Source organism: Budorcas taxicolor, chromosome 18, assembly GCF_023091745.1.
Source record: "Budorcas taxicolor isolate Tak-1 chromosome 18, Takin1.1, whole genome shotgun sequence".
NCBI lineage: Eukaryota > Metazoa > Chordata > Mammalia > Artiodactyla > Bovidae > Budorcas > Budorcas taxicolor.
The window spans coordinates 52170196-52180375 of record NC_068927.1 but is presented as its reverse complement, the minus strand read 5'-3'; the positions used below and the strand labels follow the sequence as shown (position 1 = coordinate 52180375).

The 10180-nt window shown below is 53.8% G+C and overlaps 2 protein-coding genes across 2 annotated transcripts; one reads left to right on the top strand and one right to left on the bottom strand.

Annotated features, from left to right (window-relative positions):
* Positions 1-700: 700 nt before the first annotated feature.
* On the bottom strand, positions 701-3488 carry PAFAH1B3 (platelet activating factor acetylhydrolase 1b catalytic subunit 3). The gene is given in 7 exon segments (XM_052655785.1): positions 701-998; positions 1774-1896; positions 1975-2091; positions 2773-2862; positions 3063-3156; positions 3353-3461; positions 3464-3488. Coding segments are annotated over 7 exon segments (849 nt in total). The 3' UTR covers positions 701-707.
* A 3734-nt stretch (positions 3489-7222) lies between these two features.
* On the top strand, positions 7223-8400 carry PRR19 (proline rich 19). The gene is made up of 2 exons (XM_052655780.1): positions 7223-7841; positions 7928-8400. The coding sequence occupies exons 1-2, from the start codon at positions 7223-7225 to the stop codon at positions 8398-8400; spliced, it is 1092 nt and encodes a 363-aa protein (XP_052511740.1).
* The last annotated feature ends 1780 nt before the right edge of the window (positions 8401-10180 follow it).

Below are 10180 nucleotides of genomic sequence, written 5' to 3'. Positions count from 1 at the left end.
CATCAGTGAGACCTGGTGGGCAGAGTCTGCCTACTCAGCCATTCGGCCAGGCACGGTTGGGGAAGGCCTTTGACTGGGTGCTGTGAGAAGGGCAGTGCACCCTTGATGTTCCAGGTGAACTCTCAAGGTCTGAACCAGGGCAGGCACTGGGTGGGAAAGCTGGTGGGATCAGAGTACCGCCCTGTCCCCAGTGACCCCTGCTGCCCCTGTGTGGCCTGAGCCAGCACTGCAGCCAAGTCAGAGGAATACTCTCCTGGTTTCCGCCTCGATCATACAGCCTTGGACAGTGCTTCTCTGGGAAGACAAATACCCATACACCGTGTGGAGGGCTGATTGCCGGGGGTGGGAAAGTCAGAAAGCTGTCACAGGAAGTCACAGGTAAGCTCAGGTCAGAGTGCAGCAGTCAGTGGGCTTTGACTGCTGGGTCACCCAGAATTCTCACTTGACCTTGATGCTACAGGGTCATGTTAGCAAACCAGTTTCACCTAGTGGGTTATTGATTGGCGGTGCCTGCTTGGAGCACTACTGTGATGGCAGAAATCTGTCTGACTACATGAACCAGAATATCTTGATGGATTGGTGAGGCCTCTCTTGGGCAGAGCTGCAGGGTCATAGACATCAGAGTTAGATACCCACACAGGCTTGGCCATAAAGCAGCACATGGAAGACTGAAAAATGGAAATTTAATGTTGTAGGAAGGAAGATGCTTAGGGGCTGGGTTCCGGCAGCGGGATACCACCCTGTCCCTGGTCTTGGGTTAGCAGACGCAGAAGCAAGGAGTGTAGGGCCCGGCAAACAGGTGTGTACCCCAGACGGCTCAGGTGCAGGTAATCATACATGTCGTGGTGGCTGATGGTACCATCTGAGTGCACAAAGCCAGGGTCTGCGTCCAGGAAGTGGGCCCGAGGGTGGCCAGCCAGTGCTGCCCGTACCAGCTCATTCACCCGTCGGTTTTTCTCTCGAAGTGGGTTGGGGTGCTGGCCCCGAGGAAGCAGGCCCTGGGGAAGGCACAAGGAGTTGTGAGGAGGCATCCTACCAGCATCTGGGTGTCCTGCTCCTGTGTCAGATTTCTCTGTCCATCAGGAAGTCCTAAGCTCCAGAATACACTAGGAATGGGAAAACAGGCGTTTGGGAAACACAGATTCCAAACTATGGTCCTGACAGCTCATTCTAGACGTGGAACCTTCTAGAAGTAATGGAAGCTAGCTAGGTTCACCTTGGGAATGTCTGACTACTCTTGGCTATTTAAGTGTTTTGAGTTTTTCAACACTCTGATAGCTCAGTTGGTAAAGAATCCTCCTGCAATGCAGGAGACCTTGGTTCAATTCCTGGGTCAGGAAGATCCCCTGGAAAAGGGACAGGCTACCCACTCCAGTATTCTTGGCCCTCCCTGTAGCTCAGCTGGTAAAGAATCTGCCCGCAATGTGGGAGACCTGGGTTCGATCCCTGTGTTGGGAAGATTCCCTGGAGGAGGGAAAGGCTACCCACTCCAGTATTCTGGCCTGGATAATTCCATGGACTGTATAGTCCATGGGGTCGCAAAGAGTCAGACACAACAGAGTGACTTTCAGCAGTCCCTTGGGCAAAAGGGGCTATTTGCCCCCGAATATGTCCTTCACCACAGCCCTTCTGATGGGCACAGCAAGCTTCAACATGAGATTCTGCCTGAAAGCCACTGCTCTGAGAACTGCCCAGAGCCGTGCAGCTGTGGCTACACCCGAAGGGGTCCCAGACCACAGCCGTTCTTCCTCCCCCTGCCCTCCCCACTCTCACCAGCACCACGACCCGCGCCTGGGGCTGCCGCTCGTTCACCAGCTGCACTATGGCCTTGATGCCCCCAGTCACCTGCTCTGCGGTGTGCCCGTGGTTATTGGTACCGACCCAGACCACCACAATCTGTGGAAAGAGAGGATGGAGCGGTGGTGAGGGGGGCAGGCTAAGGGGGCTCTGGCTGCCCACCCAAGCCCTGCTCACCTTGGGCCGGATGTGTTCCAGCTCCCCATTCTCTAGACGCCACAGCACATGCTGTGTGCTGTCACCACCAATGCCAAAGTTAAGTGCGTGCAGAGGGGAAAAGAGCTCCCGCCAGATCTGTGGGCAAGAAGTGGTGTGGGCACAGGGGCATTGTCAGCATGGACCATCGCTCTCCATCCAAAGGTTAACCAAATGTCGTCATGTTAGAGCTTTGTTTTATGAAAGCAGTCTGGTTAAATCTCACCTTAAGCAAACCCCAATATGGTCAAACCTCACTTTACACAAACCCATCATGGTCTCACTTTCATAAATCCTGATAAAAGCAAGACTCCTTTTATGGAAACTCACTCTGCTTGAGCCAGGTATCAAACCAACAGCATTCCAGTTGAGCTTCACTTTGAGGAAAGCCATGGTTTAACACCTCTTAGTGAATAGGTAGCATAATTGAGCTCCATAGTAGAGACCTACTGACCTTCATTTTGTAGAAACAACTATAGCTTTGTGGAAATCCATTAGGGCTGTGCACTAATTTAAGCAAACAAAGAGCCTCATGGTAGGCAATCTTGCAAGAAGCCTCATTTTAAGTCTCACTATACACAAACTCAATACGACAAAAAGCCAGGACACAACACACTTCCTTCTCAGTAGAACGTGACACATTATACAGAAAATCTGGGTGTCCGGTGTTACGTGAGGGTATTTTGAGTACCCCACACACCGCCTAGCCCGGGCTCTGGTTCAGGAGAGTCAGTGAAGGCACAGGCCTGGGTGGGGCAGGAGGAGAGGGACGGGCCTCACCTCGCACTGGTGCATCAGCTGGACCAAGGAGTCACCGATGAAGACGACTTCGGGTTCCTTATCTTTGCTGTCTGCTACGAACCGATGGTGCTTTGGGGACGTAAAGGAGGGGAGTCAATGGCATGCACGCTGCGGCGCCCGCCCCACCCCGCTTCCTTAGGCAGCACCACCCCAACTGCCCTCAGTTTCCCAATCTCCCAGGGAGAGCTGCGGGAACCAGCTGCTCTCCTCTCCCCGCCCTCCCCGCCCCCAGCCCCGGACTCCGGAGTATCGCGGGCGGGGTCGCTCACCAGGGACATCCAGCGCCCGTCGCCCTGCACGTCCTGCACCGGCGTGGGCTTACTGGCTGGGTTCTCGTCTCCACTCATCTTGGCGCCTCTGCTCCTGCAGGACGAGCGAGCGCGGTCGGCGGGACAGTGTTCCGGGAGGAGGTGGCGCCACCACGCCCACCCCTACCCCTCAGGCAACAATGGACGGTCCCGAAGCCCGCACTCCCGCGGAGAGCGCGACGGATTCCCGGGCACCGCCCCCGCTCCCGGGGCGGAAACCTTCACTTAGGAGGGGAGGTGTAATTGGGAACCTTCGCTTCCCCCACGGCGGCCGCGCAGTGGGCTCGTCCGGCGCTTCCTGCTCCGGCCGCTCACTCGGGCCGCGGCGGCGGCGGCTGGCGCACCCAGGCACCGGGGGGCGTGGGGGCAGGCGAGACCATCCAGCATGCCGTGGGGAGGGGGGGAGAAACCACCCTACCGGCGTCACGGGGAGGAGCGAAATACCTGAAGGCCGAGAGTAGGCGGGGAAAATCTAGCGCCAGTCCTGGGGGAAGAAACCATTTGCTGTAGGGCGAGAAGTGTGGGGAGGGGCCGGGGTGGGGCTGTATGTGTGTCCCTCATTCACGTGGTGGTGGGGGAGTGAGTGGACGAGTCCATTCCTTGGATCTCTTGAGGGGGTGGCTCGTACGCACCTGGCTAGGAAGGGACGCACCCATTTTCTTCAGACGTAGGGGAGAGAAAAGGAGGACGGCAAAATGTGAAAATTAGAGGCTAAGCTGAAGGCGACACTTGAAGGCAGTGCTGGGACTTTAGTGAGTCTCTGTGCTCATGGCCCTCCCCTGCCAAAATCACCAGTTTTTGTGACATAATAGCTAAACTATATGTCTCAGCATTAGACATCACTGACCCTGCAGAGAGGGTAGTAGAAGATGCAGAAAGATAAGGGAAATTAGAGATGCTGCAAGGGCCAAATTAGCTTGGCGCCCCTCCCGCGCAGCTCACCTTACAGATCTGTGGCCTCCGCTCCCCTCCCTAAACCTATGGCTGACCGACTTCAGTTGGGTGTGTCTGGGCTCTGAAACCTACATCCATAGCCAAGGTCATCTAAGGTAGCTGACTCCCACCTTCTGCCCCAAATTAATCTCAGACCTCGTCTTCCCAGATCTCCTTGTTCTGGGGGACCAGGTGGCGGGGTCCCACCCCCAAATAATCCTGATCATGTTCCTGAAGCTCCACTCCCAAATGAGACCTTCATAGCTATTCATTCCTTCTAGGAAGGTTGATGCTGAGGTACAGAGATGCATTTTATTATGTTTATGTTTTGCCTCAATCCACTTGCCTGGAACAGGGCCTGACTCAGAGTTGAGTTTAGTTCAGTTCAGTTGCTCAGTCGTGTTCCACTCTTTGCGACCCCATGAATCGCAGCACGCCAGGCCTCCCTGTCCATCACCAACTCCCAGAGTTCCCTCAGACTCACGTCCATCGAGTCGGTGATGCCATCCAGCCATCTCATCCTCTGTCATCCCCTTCTCCTCCTGCCCTCAATCCCTCCCAGCATCAGTCTTTTCCAATGAGTCAACTCTTCGCATGAGGTGGCCAAAGTACTGGAGTTTCAGCTTCAGCATCATTCCTTCCAAAGAAATCCCAGGGCTGATCTCCTTCAGAATGGACTGGTTGGATCTCCTTGCAGTCCAAGGGACTCTGAAGAGTCTTCTCCAACACCACAGCTCAAAAGCATCAATTCTTCAGCGCTCAGCCTTCTTCACAGTCCAACTCTCACATCCATACATGACCACAGGAAAAACCATAGCCTTGACTAGACGGACCTTAGTCGGCAAAGTAATGTCTCTGCTTTTGAATATGCTATCTAGGTTGGTCCTAACTTTTCTTCCAAGGAGTAAGCGTCTTTTAATTTCATGGCTGCAGTCACCATCTGCAGTGATTTTGGAGCCCCCAAGAATAAAGTCTGACACTGTTTCCACTCTTTCCTCATCTATTTCCCATGAAGTGATGGGACCAGATGCCATGATCTTTATTTTCTGAATGTTGAGCTTTAAGCCAAGTTTTTCACTCTCCTCTTTCACTTTCATCAAGAGGCTTTTGAGTTCCTCTTCACTTTCTGCCATAAGGGTGGTGTCATCTGCATATCTGAGGTTATTGATATTTCTCCCGGCAATCTTGATTCTAGCTTGTGTTTCTTCCAGTCCAGCGTTTCTCATGATGTACTCTGCATATAAGTTAAATAAGCAGGGTGACAATATACAGCCTTGACGTACTCCTTTTCCTATTTGGAACCAGTCTGTTGTTCCATGTCCAGTTCTAACTGTTGCTTCCTGACCTGCATACAGATTTCAGAGTTGACTCAGAGTACCAAGTACTATCTGTGGCTGTTCACAAGTATTTGCTGAATGAGTATTAAAGGAATGGGTCTGATTCTGACCTTCTTCTAGCCATGTTGGAGGAGGCAGACTCCAGACACACGACTGAGGGAAGGATCAAGGCTGTGATTAAGAAAGGTACAGGGGACCTTTGTGGGAGGAGAAAGAGATGGATTCTGAGGGTGAAGGATTTCTTAGAAGTAGTACCTAAGGCGTTTGGCTTTGTAAGATTGTGAAGGTTGGACAAGGAATATTACCAGGTAATGCACAATATAGCTTATTAGGGTATTGGGAAAACCCTGGTATAGCTCGATTTGAGAGTTTGAGGGGGGAGTTCACTGGTGGACTAGTGGTCAGGACTCCAGGCTTTCACAACGCGGGCTGGGACTCAGTCCCTAGTCAGGAAACTGAGATCCCGCAAGCTGCGGGGTGGGGTTGGCGGGGGTGGGGAGTGGGGGTGGGGTGGGACTGAGGGGGACAAGTGTAGTGGGAAAGTTTATAGGCATCCATTCAAAAAGCGCTGTTTCAAATTGGATGCTGGCACACCTCATACTTACAGCAGTTATAAGAAGGAGAAGATATCAACTCCATTTTACAGATTAGGAAACTGAAGCTCTGAGCAGTTACATACTTTGCCAAGGTCTCAGAGCTCAAATGTGCCAGTCTGGGCATAGGAACCTAGGTAGTGTGACTCTGAAGCCTTGCTCCAAATGACGACACTATATTGATTCCCTAGGGATAAACCCTGTTGACTGCGTGGGGACTGGCTGTATATAGAGGCTGCAACGACCCCTCTCCCCTTTGCCTTCGCCGCACCTTGCCACTCAACAGAGAAAGTCCGCCAATAGATGTCTAAACCAATCAGCATTGAGGAAGGGGGCGGGCCTAGTGGACCAAGGCCAATTGGTAGATAGAAGGTGGATAGAAGGTGCTTAGGACAAATGAAAGAGATTTCTGAAAGTGAGGCTGGGAGGGGCGGGACTATAACCGGCACCGCGGGCAGCTGGCACGTGCCTTTGGGCCTGTGACTCTCCGGAACTGGATGCCAAAGGGCGTGGGAGGGGCTCGCGCATGCGTGCGTGCGTCCGTGCGTGCGTGCGTGCAGGAGGCCTTGTGTGAGGCCCGGAAGAGCGTCAGGCGCTTCGAGAGAGCTGGGGTCACTGCGGAAAAGAAGCCATTGTCCCCCACAGCCACGTGGAGTGGGCAGGGCGGGGCGGGGTTCGTTGGGCATAGGGGAAGGTGAGGTGCCCCTCCTCACCAACTGTACCCCCATCTCTACCTCACCTACCTCACCAAGCCTTGAGGTCTACGCCTCTTCCATGACCAGGCCCCAGTCCCTGATAGCTCCTCTGCTGCCCTTTCTGTCCTGCTGCCGGCTTACTCTGTCTCTCCAACTTCTATTCTCTTTCCTGCCTTTCTCTTGCTACCATCTCACTCCACTTTCTGCATTCTCCAGTACTTCCTCTCCCCCTGGATTTCTCCTCTGTCCAAAGTCCCTATCTGGTTCACCAGATCCCTCCAGTATCATGATCCCTTTCCCGTCTCTTATTTTTAAGGATTTCCTCACATCCTAGTTCCATCTAACCCTTGATCTTCTGACAGATCTTCCCATTCAGCATGACTCCCTTGACCCCATCCTGCCCCTATGACTCTGCCTTTTCCCTCGTCGTTCCCTGACCAAACCTTTTCCGATTGCTCTCTACCAATCCATTTCTCTCATTTTGAGTCTCTAAACAGTACTCCCACTTCACCCCAAACCAACTCTTCTCATATGACTACCCTGTCTTTATCTTCCAGGTCACCATGGATCCCGGGGAGCCAGCCCCCAAGCCTTTCCAGCAGCCTGAGAAGCCTGGTCGTGTCCGCCGTCGGAAGACCAGGCGGGAGCGTAATGAGGCCCTGGCGGGCAGTCGGCAGCCATTGGCCTATCAGCACCCTCCTGTGGCCAGTTGGGATCCACATATGGTATTGCGGAATTCTGTGGCCCCTACTGCTGCCAAGCTCGTGGTCATAACCCAGGGCCGCCTGAGCCGGGACCACCGGGGTCTCTTCAGCCATGAGGTGAAATCTCTGGACGTGGCCCGGCTGCTTAGCAGTGAGTCTCTGGAGTCGGGCACCCCTGCACTCACCACCAAGTCCTCCCCAAGCCCAGGCAGGGGCCAACAACCATCCCTACAGTCAAGGGGCAAGGAAAACCAGGTGCCTGGAGGCTCGGGCCCAGGCCCCCCCAGTCCCCCACAGCTCCCTGACTTGGAGCAGCTGCTGGGGGAGCTGCAATGCCAGCTGATTCTGCCACAAGCCTTCCCTAGGAGAAACCTAGTTCAAGAGGCCAGGGATGCTATCGTGGGCACCTTACAGGCCTGCCACGGCTGTGTGCCTGACCTTACCCTGGTGCTCCGGGGCTGCCAGCCACACTTGCCAGGTGAGCTTAACTCCTGCCTCCTAAACTCCCGTTTCCTTTGTCTGCTCTTGTTCAGCTGTCCCTCATGCTTCTTTCCTCTGTGCCAGGGACCGAGCCTGGGACCCCTAAGAGGCAAAGGATGACATCTTCCTGGATCAACAGTCCTGAGCAGGCCCCAGGGGAGGGGAGGCAGAGGAGGCGGCAGGGGGCAAAGGAGCTCACCTTTGCTGTGCCTCCCACCTCCAGCACTCCTAGTGTGCACCAAGTGAGCCTGGCACCACGGAAAGGTCCCTGGCCACCCCCATTATCCTCGTTGCCTTCACCATCTGGGGCGGCCTGGGGCCCCCCAACAGCCTTTGATCTACTGAAAAGCATCTGGCTGGTAGCCACACCGCCCCCTCCCCGGCCTTGGGGGGTTGGCCCACCACAACTCTTGCCCCAGCCACCATCACCCTTGTTGCCCCAGAGCTCTGCCTTGGACTGGAGCCCCAGCCCCCCAGCACCACTGCCCAGCCTCTCCTGGATGGTGGCTCAGAGCAGCCCAGAGGCCTGGTCCTTTCCACCCATGAGACTGTACTGAGCAGGCTGAGGCTGGGTTGGGGGCAGGAATCTCCAACTCTGATCACCTCAATAAAGTGTCTTCTTCACAGTCCTCTTGATTTTTAGTGAGTGGGTGGCTCAGGACAGCAGCTTTCCCGAGCTTTGAGTTCTGGGTCCAAAGTGGAAGGGAAGGTACTGTCCTCTGTCACCGTCCTCGGCTCAGAGACCTCCAGTCAGTCTAACAGGTCCACCCACTAAGGCCAATTTTGTGCTTGACTCTGGTGATGCTGGGGCTCTGGAGTGAGTGAGACTGAGGCTGTGTCTCCATGGGACTCCCAGTACAGTGGTGAACACAGTTTTAGCCCTTGTGGCATCTGAAAGAGAAGTCCAGGGGCTGGGGAGTCCAAGGAGGGAGTGATGACTCTACTCTGCTGACGAGGAGTTGACAAAAGACCCTTGTATTTTTCAAGTTCGGTAAAAATTTGCTAGTAGAGGAGAAAAAGAACATTCCAGGCAATCTAGAAATGCTTCTCTATGGAATAGCACGTGTAAGGCCCATTCTGCCTGTATCCCTAGACCATGCTGGGACTTAGCATGAGTCACATCTGGGCTCTGCTTATGAGAGGCTTCTGGTCTGGTGGGCACAAGAACAGTGTGTGGGCAGGATCAGGGCAGGAATGGCAGATGAAGCCTGGATGTAGTGGCAGACTTTTTTCTTCGGTCTACAATATATTTAACATTTTTGAATCAATTATCTACTGTTACAAATCAGCTTTAAAAAAAAAATTTCTGGCTTCTCTCTCAAAAAAAAAAAAAAAAAAAAACAGAATGAAAGCAGAGAAACCGGCATATCAGACTTACTCTCCTTCCTATTGAAAACTTGCTGAAGCTAAGTTGCAGAGGCTCCTTTTTTGTGGGGTCAACACTCTCCATTTCACCTGCTTATGTTTCCTGCTTGGCCTCTTAACTTGGAAATTTTTTTAAATGATATTTTGAGGAGCAGCAAATTTTCTGCAGTGGAGGGGGAGGGATGAAGCTAAACATGTGTTGGAATCTGATTGGGAAAATGAAGCTGAGGGGCTTGGACTGTACTCTGTAAAGCTTTTCCAGGGCTCCCCATTGCCCACTGGGAAATGGTAAAGTCAGTACCAGGATGTAGAGGGCTGGCTGGGAGATCACACACGGTGTGACTCGGTTGAGGTCTTTTAGGAAGGTTATGGCAATGCTGGGATTTGAACCCAAGCAATTGATTTCAGAGTCTGCTTGTGGGTTTCTTGTAACACCACCCCTTCTGCCTCATGGCAACTGATTTTCACACTTTGGTAAGCAGTGACAGGACAGGGCCAGGCAGTAGCGGTTGTGGCTGAGGGCTCTCTACCACTTGGAGTTGTGTGACCCGACCCAGAACAGGTGGTTTACCCACTCTGCCTCCGTGTTTCTGTAGGAACTTCACAGGGTGCATGGGATCTGGAGTGGCCACAGCTGGTGATGGCTGTTATGGGGGCGGGGATGGGTAATCAAAGAGCTATTTGGGAGCTAAACTGAGGGGAGGTCAGAACAGAGCTGGGGCCTGGGGGTTGTGGGTCATCCTGAGATGGCAGCCTGGAGGAGGATGCTCGACTTGGGGGAATGCATTGGGGTTCATTTTAGGACACCGGGAGCCTGAGGTATTAAAGAGACTACCCAAGGGGAGTACTGGGGCTGGAGAGGGGTGGTGCGGATAGGAAAGGGGCGGCCCCTCCCACGGTGACTGAGTAGGGGCCAGGCCGGGTCATTCCGGAGGAGAAGGCAGGGAGCGCGGTGCCCAGCGGCCCCTTTAA